Source organism: Eptatretus burgeri, chromosome 4, assembly GCF_056783735.1.
Source record: "Eptatretus burgeri isolate ZD-2024b chromosome 4, Ebu_testis_v1, whole genome shotgun sequence".
Classification (NCBI taxonomy): domain Eukaryota; kingdom Metazoa; phylum Chordata; class Myxini; order Myxiniformes; family Myxinidae; genus Eptatretus; species Eptatretus burgeri.
Genome location: NC_140964.1, coordinates 16,087,761 through 16,102,278, shown reverse-complemented (window position 1 = coordinate 16,102,278; position 14,518 = coordinate 16,087,761). Strand labels below are relative to the sequence as shown.

The 14,518-nt window shown below is 38.9% G+C and overlaps 2 protein-coding genes across 7 annotated transcripts in view; one reads left to right on the top strand and one right to left on the bottom strand.

The window, feature by feature from the left end:
- Positions 1 to 14,518, bottom strand: part of LOC147027536 (homeobox protein Hox-A4-like) — a 253,909-nt gene that overhangs the window by 93,905 nt on the left and 145,486 nt on the right. The window contains exon 1 of one of the 6 annotated variants that reach the window (XR_015057084.1): positions 11,380 to 12,562. The exons of 3 other annotated variants lie outside the window; for them this stretch is intronic. Coding sequence is in view for 1 of the 3 variants with exons in the window: in XM_085877006.1 (XP_085733132.1) it covers positions 13,845 to 14,161 (317 nt within the window). In the remaining 2 variants the exon portion in view is untranslated. Of the gene's footprint in view, positions 1 to 11,379; positions 12,563 to 13,018; positions 14,162 to 14,518 lie in introns of those variants that run through there. 2 more of the 6 variants (XM_085877006.1, XR_015057085.1) reach the window with 2 other exon arrangements.
- LOC147027538 (uncharacterized) overlaps positions 1 to 14,518 on the top strand; it is a 184,303-nt gene that overhangs the window by 114,852 nt on the left and 54,933 nt on the right. The window lies entirely within an intron of this gene.

Below are 14,518 nucleotides of genomic sequence, written 5' to 3'. Positions count from 1 at the left end.
GCTACGAGTGTTACAAGCTCGTCACAACATATTGATTGATGCCATGGAAGGAACATAATGGAGATGCTTGCACTTTTGACAAAATATGAAACAACAGAGCTGGCTGAGCGAATGCTTGCTTGAAGACTAATTTTGAAGCACGATGTACGTATTTTATGAAAATATTTCTACATTATCATTTAATCGTTCGCAAAAACACGATAACCCACACCTTGGGTGATATAGTGCATGTTCAATGTAAGTGTACAGTCAACCCTGTGGGTGGGTGTGGTAGGAAGGATATGGATTGTAAACACATCTATCAAACATCCTTAAAGTTACCCATCATCAATTGGGGGTGGGGGGCACACAAAAAACTTTAAAAACTAGAATGGTACTTGGTTTCATGCGTATACCTCCCACAAGAATGAACAGTTTACGTTTTATTTCCCACTAATAGGCTGGATCTTGATCCAGACCTGAACCAAAAATTAATCTGCTTGTTCTCATCACCTCACCAACTCGTCCACCAAGTTTTGTAATAATCCGACTCCAACTTTTTGAGACATCGTGCTTTATATCGTTTTTTGGCTCGAATCTCTCAATGGTGAAGAATCACTTTAAAAAAATCAAAATATTCTCGTATCCGGATCTGGATCTTCAAGAAAATGTAATCAATTCGTTCTTGTCACACTCCCAACCTGTCCACCAAGTTTCAGCCCAATCAATCAATAACTTTTTGAGATATCCTGCTCACAGACAGAGGTGAAAACATGACATCCATCCACCTTCGCTGATGGAGGTAACAATGAAAACTTTCATTCTTGACAATACAATTATGATTAGTATTGCGAAGTTTATCATGATGACGTTTCATGCAGTGTAATTTGTCACATTAAAAATGCTTAACAATTTATTTACTTGGAGTCGTTTCGGCAGATGAGAGGTGGTGTAAAATCTACAAATCGTCATGCATGAGGAACTGCTCGGATGACCCGTTAAGTTCAGGAATAAATAATAAATAGCAAGTCTTGTATTTTATGTTTTGCATCGCGATTCAATGACATGAAATAATTAATTTAAAAAAGTTGTTCAGTGGGTTTTCTTTCACCTTTATAAAGCAATTGCCTTCATCCGATTGCCATACATTCGTACAAAGTGAGTGGTTACAACAAATAAAATCATCCGCTTTCAGTGACAATGTTTGCGACCTTTCTCCGATGCTTGGTACAAGGAGCACAAGGTACTTACTGTGCACCTCCAGAACATGCTTCAGGTACAGTTGCCTATACTGTATATGCGGCACAACGAGTTTGCGGTCCACGGAACACGATTTACCTTGATCGGCACAAGGCTTCAGCTTCCAGAAAGGAAATGCAAAAGAGTTTTCTTTCGCATGAGGAACAAATAATTTGTGAAAAAACAGCAAAAAAATCTTCCAGTTTTAAAAAAGATTCATAGATATGAATTTTTACGTGCAACATCCACACGCACACACGCATACATATACTCACGTACATATATACTCGGGTACACACATGTACATATACTCCATATACTCGTATACACACATTGTATATATATATATATATATATATATATATATATATATATATATATATATATATCACTCACACACACACACACACACACACACACACACACACACACACACACACACACACACACACACACACACACACACACACACACACACAACCAACAACTGATATCTCTGCCGGACCACAGATCACAGCACAGGACGTCCTGTATGCCCAGCACGATGAATGGTGAGGCGGTTCTTTGCCAAACAGAACCCTCCGCTCGCCATCTTCATTGCCCCGTGGTCTTGTGAGCAGTCCCTCCCATTTCCAACGCCCCTCGTGGCCGCTCCAACGGCCTTGACGCTGTCCCTTTTTGGAACCTTCCATACAATGCTGTGCTCTAGCTTTTGTTAGGGTCGGGGAGTTTCTGCACTGTGGCACGGCCCGAATAAACAAGGTCTTCTGCTCGCCCAAGTGACGCAGTGACCGCTCGGGGGGGGGGGGGGGGGTGAGAGATCACAGAGCCAAAATGGCCGCAAAACGTTATAAATTTGAATCAGGCTTTCATAACCCACCCCCCTTGAAAAAAGATTTTCAGAAAACACACCTTTACTTAATATTGCGAGTTATTAACAAGGAAAATCGAGATCTATGGGAGGAAAAGCGTATTTTTGCACATTTCAGAGTGAAGTAGCATTATAATACCGTGGCCCCAGCTCATCACAATATTGTGCGGACTGTGAGGCCCTGCGTCTGACATGGCAGTGAAAGGCAAATAAATCACACGAAACCACCGGGGTCAACCGGAGTTCAGCGTCACAAGCGCGTTGCGCAGCAAAATGCGCATAAAGGGAAGGACTATTTCTCAACACACCGATACCGAGCATTTATAACGTGCCAAACAACCCGCTCTGAGTCTGAGTGCAAATCACGGTGGACAAGCACTCGGGGCTTTTATATACAGGCAGACGATCCGTAGTCGAATGCAAATGGCGATCTCGTTGTGTGTGAATGGATCGCGCGCCACACGTGAGCCGCCTTCTATTATGTATTCCTTCGAACAAAGGCTTGAACCCGCGACTTTCACCAATTTACGCACTCGATTCGATGTTTTATTTCCCTTATTTTAAAATTCGTTGGATGGCAAAAATTTAGGGATATTTTCTCAAAGTTCTTCACCCTCTTTAGGTTTAAGAATAAGAATGTTGGGGTGGAAGGTTTACATTGTATCAGATTACTCGTATAGCCTTTGTCTGCTTCCCTGTGGGTGTATTATATGTGTACCCATAAGGTTCTGTCAATGTTTCGATTTGATGTTCTGGCCTTGTAAATTCTACCAATCACAGTGATAGTGATTATATATATGTATGTATATATATATGTATGTATGTATATATATATATATATATATATATATATATATGCATTTACAAATATACATATATATTTTTATATATACATACATATATGTGTATATATACGTATATGTGTATGTATATATATATATATATATATATATATATACATATATATATATATATATATATATATATATATATATATATATATATATATATATATATATGTATATATATATATATATATATATATATATATATATATATATATATATATATATATATATATATATCTTCTTCTTCTTTCGGCTGCTCCCGTTAGGGGTCGCCACAGCGGATCATCCGTATGATCCGCATAGTGATTTGGCACATGTTTTACGCCGGATGCCCTTCCTGACGCAACCCTGGTCGCCTCTTACGACACAGGGATAATATATATATATATATATATATATATATATATATATATATATATATATATATATATATATATATATATATATATATATATAATCACTATCACTGTGATTGGTAGAATCACTCTGTCTGACAAGATATATATATATATACCCCCACTCTGTCTGACAAGATATATATATATATATATACCAGCAGGGTGTGCATACACATTGTGTAAGCATACGAACAGTGCTTCCCCATTGTCTTGGGTCGTTCACCTGCATTTGATTTTTGTCATTTATTTATTTTTATTTTTCCTTTATTTATATCTTCATTTACGGATGCTTTCCAATGGTTCTTTTGAATTTTCTTGGTGTATCGGCTTTGATTTCAAATGGGACACAAAATTACTGTAGTTCCCCATCGTCTCAGGTCACTCACTTATTGTTTTTTTTTTCTTTTTTTTTTCATTTATTTGTATTTTCATTTGTGGATTTCGTCTGATGATTCTGTGAATTTTTTTCGTTGTACGGGCTTCGATGTCCATCGGCAAGCAAACTTTCATCTTTCTACGTCACCCGGATAGTACCGATCTTTAATATCAGTCATTGAGTCAGTCAGTCAGTCAGTGGTTAGAAAGAGCTTTATATATTACTTGCGGGTTGTGCTTACACATTGTGTAAGCATACGAATCATGTTTCCCCATTGTCTCGGGTCGCTCACCTGCATTTGATTTTTCATTCATTTATATTCATTTTTATATCCTCGTGGAGGATCACTAAGTCTTGCTCACGTTGTTGTTCTTCATCTTCTTCTTGTGGACTTTTTTGTTTCACAGCCTACAGTTTTCATCGAAACTTCCTGAAACTTGGCGTATATATGTAAAAAATACCCTGCGCAGACAGGAACCATCTCCGACTTTGAAAATTCCTCCGAGAAAAAAAAGTTATGACGTCAAAATATCTCCGCTAATGGAAATCGCCTAAAAAATTATCTCCGAAACTCGGCAAGCTTTTTGAATTCTGTTTGTGGGAATCGAACAGGGCATAAGGAAAGATGAATTACGGTACATATGATACATCACTATGACGTCATATCAATTTTTATGACATCATTCCTATTTTTTGACATTTTTGTTTCACAACCCAGAGTTTTCATCGGATCTTCGTGAAACTTGCCATGTATATGCAGAAAGCCCATGCGCAGGCAGTAACCATCTCCGATTTTGGAAATTCTTCCTAGAAAAAAAGTTGACGTCATAATATCGCCACTAATGGAAATCGCCGAGACCATTATCTCCGAAACTAGGCAAGCTGTTTGAATTTTGTTTGTGAGAATCAAGCCGGGCATTAGCACAGATAATTTATCACAGATAATTTCTCGCAAACCTGATACATCACAATGACGTCATATTCGTTTTTATAACGTCATCATGAAGAGGACGAGGATCTCGGCTCATTTGAGCTTGTTTTCTTTCATTTTTTAATATTTTCATTTACGGATGCTTTCCGACGATTCTGTGATTTTTCCTTGTGTGTTGGTTTTGATGTCCATCAGCACACAAAATTACTGTGCAAAATTATTGTCTCGGGTCACTCACCTGCATTAAAAAAAACAAAATCATTTATTTTTTAAATTTATTTATATTTTCATTCATGGATGTTGTCAAAAGATTGTGTTTTTTTTTCCAGTGTACTGGCTTCTATGTCCACCAGCACACAAAATTTCAGCTTTCTATGTCACTCGGAAGGCACCATTGTAATATCAGTCAATCATTCAGTCAGTGGTTAGAAAGACCTTTAAATATTAGATCCTTAATGGCAGACATGAAATCAGAGCCATCTGCCCAGACATATTGCGTGCCTTCAATACGTTCTGGCACCCTGCCCTGCTCACCAAGCTCTCTTCCTATGCTCTCCAAGGACATCTCTACTCATGGCACGCAGACTTTCTCTCCTGTCGCAGCGAACGTGTGGCCCTCAATAGAGTTCCTTCATCCCCTCTTCCTGTCCAGGCTGGAGTTCCTCAAGAGTGTTCTGGGCCCTGTTCTTTTTCTGGTTTTCATCAATGGTCTCTCTCACTCTGAAAAATCCTCTTTATCCCTTTTCTGATGACTCCACCCTCTGCCGTACCATCTGTCATCCCTCAGAACAGCAAGCAGCAGTCTCTTCACTCTCTGCAGATCTGGATAGAATCACAAGCTGGTCCAACACGTAGAATATGTCTTTCAACCCTAACAAATCTCACACTCGCACGATGTCTCTCCAAAAAGACGATCTGCAACCCCCCCCCCCCCTCCACCCTATCTCCTTTCTCAGCAATCCTCTTGAAGAAGTCCTTTCATACAAGTTTCTGGGTCTCACAATCTGCCATGATCTTTCCTGGGAAAGCCACATTTCCAAGCTAGCCTACAAAGCCAAATGCTGACTGGGCATCCTCCATAGTACAAAGTCCCTCCTTGGCATACCTGAGCTTCTGACCACATACAAGCATTCATCTGCAAACCTAATGGAGTACTGCTCTCCCCTCTGGTCTGGTGCTCCCACCTCTCACCTTTCTCGGCTTCATGTTGTGAAAACCAGGCTATTTAGGATCATTGGTATCTCCCATAAAAAAGCTGAGTCTTTAGGTCTCTTACTCTCTAACTGTAGGCAGGTTGGTGGTCTTTCTGTCTTCTACCATCTCCTCTCAGGCCTCACCTCCCCCTACCCTCCCCCCACTCTGTCTGAGATATGTCCCCCCCATATTTCCGCAAGGCACTCAAGGTCCACCAGCATCCCCCTTCTGATAAAACTACCAAAATCAAGAATCACTGCTCACCTTCACTCTTTCATTCCCTCTTTTTTCTGACTTTTGGAACGAACTCCCTCACTCTGTTCAGTCCCACTCTTCCCTCCAGTTCTTCAAAACAGCTCTACATCACCATCCCTTGTCTTCCCCCATCCAAAACCACGATCTTTTTTTTGTACCCTCACTAATCCACCCCAAACCCACCTCCTTCAAATTCCCTTCGTGAAAGTCCCTGTCGTGTGAGGATCTGAAAATCCCTGAAGTGTCCATCTTGTTTACCCTGAATACCCTGCCCCATCCCTCTCCCTTTCACAGATCTCCTCATGTCCATGTTCCCCACTGTTTTTTTCCTTCCCTCTCCCGCCCCTCTTGTCTCCTGCTCTCCTTGTTGTGTGTTTGTGTGTTAGCTCTCGTACGAGCTTCGACAGTGCATACAAAAAAAAACCTAGTGGGGTGTGCTTACACATTGTGCAAGCATATGAACCATCCTTCCTTATTTTCTCAGGTCGCTCAACTGCATTTCATTTTTTTTTTTTTTCATTTATTTATTTTCATTGACATGTTGTCCGACAATTCTGTGATTTTTTTTTTTCCGGTGTATCAGCTTTCATGTCCGTTGGCACACAAAATTACAGTGCTTCCCCATTGTCTCAGGTAGTTCACCTGCGGGTTTTTTTTCAATTATTTTTTCCCACGTATTTTTTTCCCCATTTATTTATATTTTCATTTTTGGATGTTGTCCGATGAGTCTGTTATTTTAACTGGTGCACCACCTTCAATGTCCATCGGCCCAAAAAATTTCACTTTATGCGTCACCCAGAAGGTACCGATCTTTAATATCAGTGAGTGAGTGAGAAAATCAGTGGTGAGAAAGAGCTTTACAAATATATATGTATATATATATTTTACAAATATATATGTATATATATTTACAAATATATATATATATATATATATATATATATATATATATATATATATATATATATATATATATATATATATATATACATATACATATACATACATACATACATACATACATACATATAGAGCCTGGTGTTGGCGCAGTGGTGAGGGCAGTGTCTTGGGACCCAAAAGGTCCTGAGTTCAATCCCCGTTGGGACACTGAATTAATATGTATATATGTATATATATATATATATATATATATATATATATATATATATATATATATATATATATATATATATATATATGCCAAGTCGAAAACACCAGGGGGTTGAATCAGCCTGCCATCCTTCCGAGGTCGGCGAAATGAGTACCAGTTGTACTGGGCCCGGTGTATGCCCCGGATAGAATAGGTGTACCATATCCCTGTGTGTCGTAATAGGCGAACAGGGTTGCGTCAGGAATGGCATCCGGCGTAAAAACCAATGCCAAATCATTATGCGGACAACAAAACGAATTTCCATACCGGATCGGTCGAGGCCCGGGTTAGCGAAATGGAGACGGTTGATCCGCTGTGGCGACCCCTAACGGGAGCTCGCCGAAAGAAGAAGATATATATATATTTTTATATATATATATATATATATATATATATATATATATATATTGATATATTGATATATATATATATATTGATATATATATATATATATATATATATATATATATTGATATATCTATTGATATATATATTGATATATCTATTGATATATATATATATATATATATATATATATATATATATCTATATATATATATTGATATATCTATGTCTATATATATATATATATATATATATATATATATATATATATATATATATATTGATATATCTATGTCTATATATATATATATATGCATATACATATATACACATAATTATATATGTACACAAATATACATAAATATATTGACATATACGAGGTGTGTTCAAAAAGTATGCAACCTTAATTTTTCGTGCGTAAACAAATGAAGCGAGGGAGGCATGGTTTGGTGCACTTATGTTGGCGATCCTAATTTGTATGCGTTAATATTTTCTGCCTGCAGAAGCTGTCAGTCGCCGAAAGACCGCCGATGAGTGAGGAAGTGTAAGTGAGCGCCGTCGAATTTTCGTTTTTGACAAAATGGCGGAAAAACTTGAACAACGCTACTGCATCAAATTTTGTGTAAAGCTTGGCGATTCCCAAGTGGAAACGATCCGCAAGATTCAACAGGCCTTCAGGAACGAAGCAATGGGAACCACACAGATAAAAGAGTGGTACAACCGCTTCAAAGATGGTCGCACATCAGTGGAAAGTGAAGCACGTTCTGGTAGGCCCTCAACATCCCGAAATGAGATCGTCATTGACCAAGTGAGGACCCTGCTGATGCAGGATCGTCGAATCACGATCAGAGAACTTGCAGACGAGGCGGGCATCAGCATTGGATCCGTTCATTCCATTGTGATTGAGGATTTGGGCGAAAGGAGAATCTCAGCGAAGTTCGTGCCAAAGCTGCTAACGATCGAGCAGAAGCAACTCCGTTTGGAGATCGCACAGGATATGCTGGAGACTGTGAACAGCGATCCCAACTTCTTCAACACAGTGATCACTGGCAATGAGACCTGTGTTTATGGGTACGACCCAGAAACCAAGTTCCAGTCATCACAATGGAAGCATCCAACATCGCCGAGGCCAAAAAAAAAAAGCAAGGAAGGTCCGCAGCAATGTCAAAGTCATGCTGACCGTCTTCTCTGACTCCAGTGGCGTGGTTCATCACGAATACGCACCACACGGCACAAACATCACCAAAGAGTACTACCAAGAGGGACTGCGTCGCCTTCGTGACGCTGTGCGACGCAAACGGCCGGACCTGTGGGCAGCGGTCAATTGGCAGCTCCATCACGATAATGCACCCGCCCATTCTTCACATTTGATACAGTTTTTCCTGGCCAAACACAACACACCTGTGCTTCATCAGGCTCCCTACTCTCCCGATATGGCTCCGTGTGACTTCTGACGTTTCCCCAAGCTGAAAATGCCCCTGAAAGGGACCGGATTTCAGTCCAGAGAAGACATCATGCGGAATGCGACGGACCAGCTGCGCGCCATCCCAAAAGAGGTGTTCCAGCGCTGCTTCCGACAGTGGCAGAACCGTTGGGAGAAGTGTGTGGTAGCCCAAGGGGATTACTTTGAAGGAGATTAGTGTAAGATTGTTGTATCTGGATACGAGTATTTTTATGAACAAAGGTCGGATAATTTTTGAACACACCTCGTATATATACATGTATATATGAGGCCCCATGAGGAGGAGTGATGTATGAGATATTTTTTGATGATATGATGATGATGATAAGCTCGGATGATAGGGTAAGGGTTAAAATAGTGCCATGTGGCATTAACTCCAAAATGTCCGATGTGTCCCTTACATCACTCCTCCTCGCGGCGCCATATATATATATATATATATATATATATATATATATATATATATATATATATATATATATATATATATATATATATATACATATACATGTCTATGTGTTTATATATACTAGTGTGGGCCCGTACTTGCATGGCCATACGTCCGTGGCCGTACGTGCAAAAAAAAAAAGGAAAAAAGAATTGTGACGTCATAGCACCGTGTCCTGTCATTGGTTTGGTAAATAAATGGCCATTACTTGGGAACCACTTGTCCGATTGATATCAAACCTTGAAAAGGCACATACTCGGGTCCTCAGCAATATACCTGGCCAGTTTCAATTAGATCGGACAACTGGTTGTTGAGAAACAGTGGTCACAGACAGACAGACAGACACACAGAGATTGCTGGAATTATAGATAGTATATATATATATATATATATATATATATATATATATATATATATATATATATATATATATATATATGTATATGTATATATATATATATATATGTATATATATGTATATATGTATGTATATATATATATATGTATGTATATATATATATATGTATATATATATGTATATATATATATATATATATATATATATATATATATATATATATGTATATATGTATATATATATATATATATATATATATATATATATTTTTTTTTTATATATATATATATTTTTTTATATATATATATATTTTTTTTTTTATATATATATATATATTTTTTTTTTATATATATATATATATATATATATATATATATATAAAAGCATTTTTTGTGATTGTTTTTAATTGTACTGGCAGGATGGATTAGAGGTATGCACACTTGCCTTTGAGAAACCTGGGTTCGAATCCTGACCCAGCCCAAAATTGCCATTCTCGTGTTTAACGTGCAGGGTGAGGAATCAATGCGGTCCATCAGAGGAACTTTAAGTCAGATCAGGACCTGTGTGCCAAGACTGGTAGTTCGTGAATGTCAAAGATCCCACTGTATTTTTCGCTAAGTGTTGGCAAGTTATCGCTCGCTCCCTGAACAAATTACAAAGGCAACAGCAAACCACCCTGCAAGCATCACTCTTCAGTCAAAAGATTGCTTCGGCAGCACCGGCACTCTGCAGAAATTATGGTACAATGATGATGATGCAACTAAAGCTTTTACATCAGAGGTGATGTAAAATTTTCAATGCCTGCACCAAACTTCAAACCTGTATCCGTATCCAAAGTCCGTGCATGCACGACTGTGCATAGACAAAACTCTCTCGGTCCACGATGGTTTCAGATATATGGGACAAGAAGACCACTATATATTTCTACACATGTATATATATATATATATATATATATATATATATATATATATATATATATATATATATATATATATATATATATATATATATATATACAATCACCCTTTTCTTGTTATACCATTTGTGCGTGACCCAAAGGGTTGGACTGGACACTCCATTGTACTTCCCCAAAGTGTCGGACTTGCAAATAAACCACTGGGCTGCTTTGGCCAAAGGAAGTGACAAAAGAGAACAAGTTGTCCTCGGAAAGGTCAAGGGATTCGAAGGTCAGTATTCGACGCCTGAACTGCGCTTAATCGGAGAGAAAATCTGCCCCTTTGATGAACCCATTGTCATGGCCGAGAAGAAGTAGAGGTGAGGTGTGAAAAAGAAGCGTTAATTGTGTCGCTTTTTTAAGAAACTTTCATAGCTTTGTCAAAAAAAGAACATCTCGAGTATAATCTGTACGCCATTCCCACCCATTTCCCCAATTTATGGATTACAGCAGCATTCAAAATGGATTTAAATGACAGACAAAGTTAACGGCGTTGAAAAATCGAGCACCGATACAAAAAGAGCCAGACAAGTCACGCCGATGTGCTTTTGGGAGAAAGGACCTCACCGGCTTAGGCTCAGAGCCTGCAGATCATGATGCAGCCGTTCTTCAGGCAGAATCAATTTCAGGTTCCGCTTGTGCAAGAAAAGGTCGACGTTTTCCATCGAAAGATGCCGTACGGCACACACATGCATGCTTCCCACAAATTCACAGCGACTCCTTTTTGGCTCCGAGCGTGGGTAGCACTGGAACGAAATGGCGCCTCGCGAGGCCTGACGTTTGATCATAAGTCATGGTTTTGTCAGAGAGCGCTAGAATAAAGCCCTTCCGAGCGCACAAAAGTCGGAGCTTTAAATAGAGTGACGGATTGCCCTCGTATGAACTTGGCTTCATTCTTCTTTAATATGTAAAGGAGGACGCTGAGCACACACATACACACACACACACACACACATACACACACACATACACACACACACACACACACACACACACACACACACACACACACACACACACACACTCGCCTGTTTGATATCTCAGACAGACTGAGCTAACATTATTAACGTATGAAACTCAAAGCAAACGAAATGGTGCACCGATTACGATGATCATACCAGACTATGGAAGCTGACATTGCGGTGACATTTTAGTAGATGTTAATCTGCATAGTTTATAAATATATATATATATGCTGGGATAACGGGTAGGCTTTATGATGAGTGCACCACAATAAAAGAATTCCCAACTGAGTGCGCTTTGAACTCAAAACCGCTCGAATCACATTATTTGCTGAAACATGGTGAGAGCTCACTGTTGCCCCCCCCCCCACAATACCTTTTACACACACACACACACACAAACACACACACACACACACACACACACACACACACACACACACTCACACACAAAATGACTCCATGTATAGTGACTGCGAAAGGCCTTTCTTTCATTGTTCTCCTCTGCGAATTGATCGTCCTTCGTTCGCCTTTATCTTCCATGGAAATTAATCCACATCGGCCTCCTTTTGTGTTTACCCATCGCTTGTATGTTAATTTGTCTTTTGTTGCCCACATTGAGATTGGTAAAAAAAAAATCCTACTATCAGCAAGTTTGTAACATATCATAAAACTAGGAGGTTGGAAAAGCTTAGAAAAAGACTATCTGTTGAAAAATATCAGTTTTAGCAATGTCAACGATTGTCATTTTTTGTCAAGTCATGAATATATTGCTGATCACGCCTGACATATACACACATATATATATATATATATATATATATATATATATATATATATATATATATATATATATATATATATATATATATATATACTAATACAGTATACCATGTTGACCTCTTAGCACACTTAATGCACTCCTGGAAATAATGTGAATTTTGAATAATATACAAGAGAGAGCATTTTACAATGCAGAACCTCAGTAGACTATGCAGATTGCATTAGATCTGAGAATTAACAATCTACATTAACATAGATCTGCATGTGGACTCACACACTGACTGATGGCAACGGCCTCTCCCGTCCCTTTGGAAACAGGTGAGGCTATGCTGATGTTGATTGTAATACCGACTATACAACACATGGATAAGTCGCAATATTAATAATAATAACCAATAATAGTGCATTTACAACTGATTCAATCCGCAACCATGCACAAGGAAACAAAGGAGCAGTCGATGGACATTTTACGTGACGTTTATTTCTATATGAAATGTGTTCAATGTTGGTACTAAACTAAAATGTCATGTCTCCGGCTCTCCTAAAGTAGAATGTGCCCTAAATATAGAGACGACTCCACGGTGTTTAAAAACGGTGCCCACAAATATAACAAATAACTTAAATTGTCGTGAATAAATAAGTCAAACAGAAAACACATCGATGGAATAACTGGCATGAGGACAATTCTTTGAAAGAACCGCATTACGCTTGCTTCGATGCAACATTTTAAAGCACACAGACAAAAGGAAGCGAGCACGGTCGGCCATTTGTAAATACACATCTTCAAAACCCGTCTATGCAAATGGTTTCTCATCGCAATCTGCTGGCTCCGTTGTGACGTATATAGTTACAGCACATCCTTAGCTATGCTGTCAATTGTATAATAGCAAGATCTGTGCACTTTTAACGTATAAAATACACGTAAATAATCATTTACATAACATGTAAACATTAAGTATTTCAGTTACTGACCCTGTAGATTTTCCAAAAGTGTCGAGACACGCTGAAATTAAAAAAATATATGGACGTGTCTGCGTCGTAATAAGAGCTTCAGATGATTATCATGCAGTCTGTAACTACTGCAAGAGGAGTCGAGGTTGTTTCAAAGAAATCGTCGAAAAAATTGTGTCACAGGAATGCAAGAGGCAAAACCGTGAGTCGCTGGCCTTTAAGAAGCAGACGACGCACGACCTATATGAACCAACGTCCCCAAAATGACATGTGCACACGTATGCAGAACATAATCAAGTTAGGAATACCCTGTACAAAGTCCCTGTTGCCTCCTTTTCATAAGGCTGTCGTCACGGCCTCTTGCACCTTGGCCACACTCTGCACTTGGTGGCTCGACTGTGCAGCCGTTGTATTGCTGGACGACCTGACTTTGGTGTTCGGAAGCTTGTGGTCCTTCTTCCACTTCATACGTCGGTTCTGGAACCAGATCTTGATCTGGCGCTCCGAGAGGCAAAGCGCGTGCGCGATCTCAATGCGCCGCCGCCGCGTCAGGTAGCGGTTGAAATGGAATTCCTTCTCAAGCTCCAGCACCTGCTGCCTGGTGTAGGCAGTTCTGGAGCGCTTGGGTTCACCCCCAGTGTAGTTGGGGTTGACTAAAGGGGAAGAAGGCTGCAGTTTAGAAACGATGCCTCAATTGTCTAATCGCTACATATAGCCCATTATATCAAGCTCACCCTTTGTGCATTTGTGTAACTGCACGGCGAGCCAAGTGATGCAGTTAGCACGGTGTTTATGCATTGATAGACGTTATGGATTTACAATTGTTTCCTGTGACTCACATCGCGTTTGGAGGATCAATGCAGAAACATGCTTTAAAAGCAGTGACAAGATGCAATTAGCACCATGAAAAACATTTATAACAATTACCTTTTGCAATATGTACCATGTGCAATGTTATACAATATATATATATATATATATATATATATATATATATATATATATATATA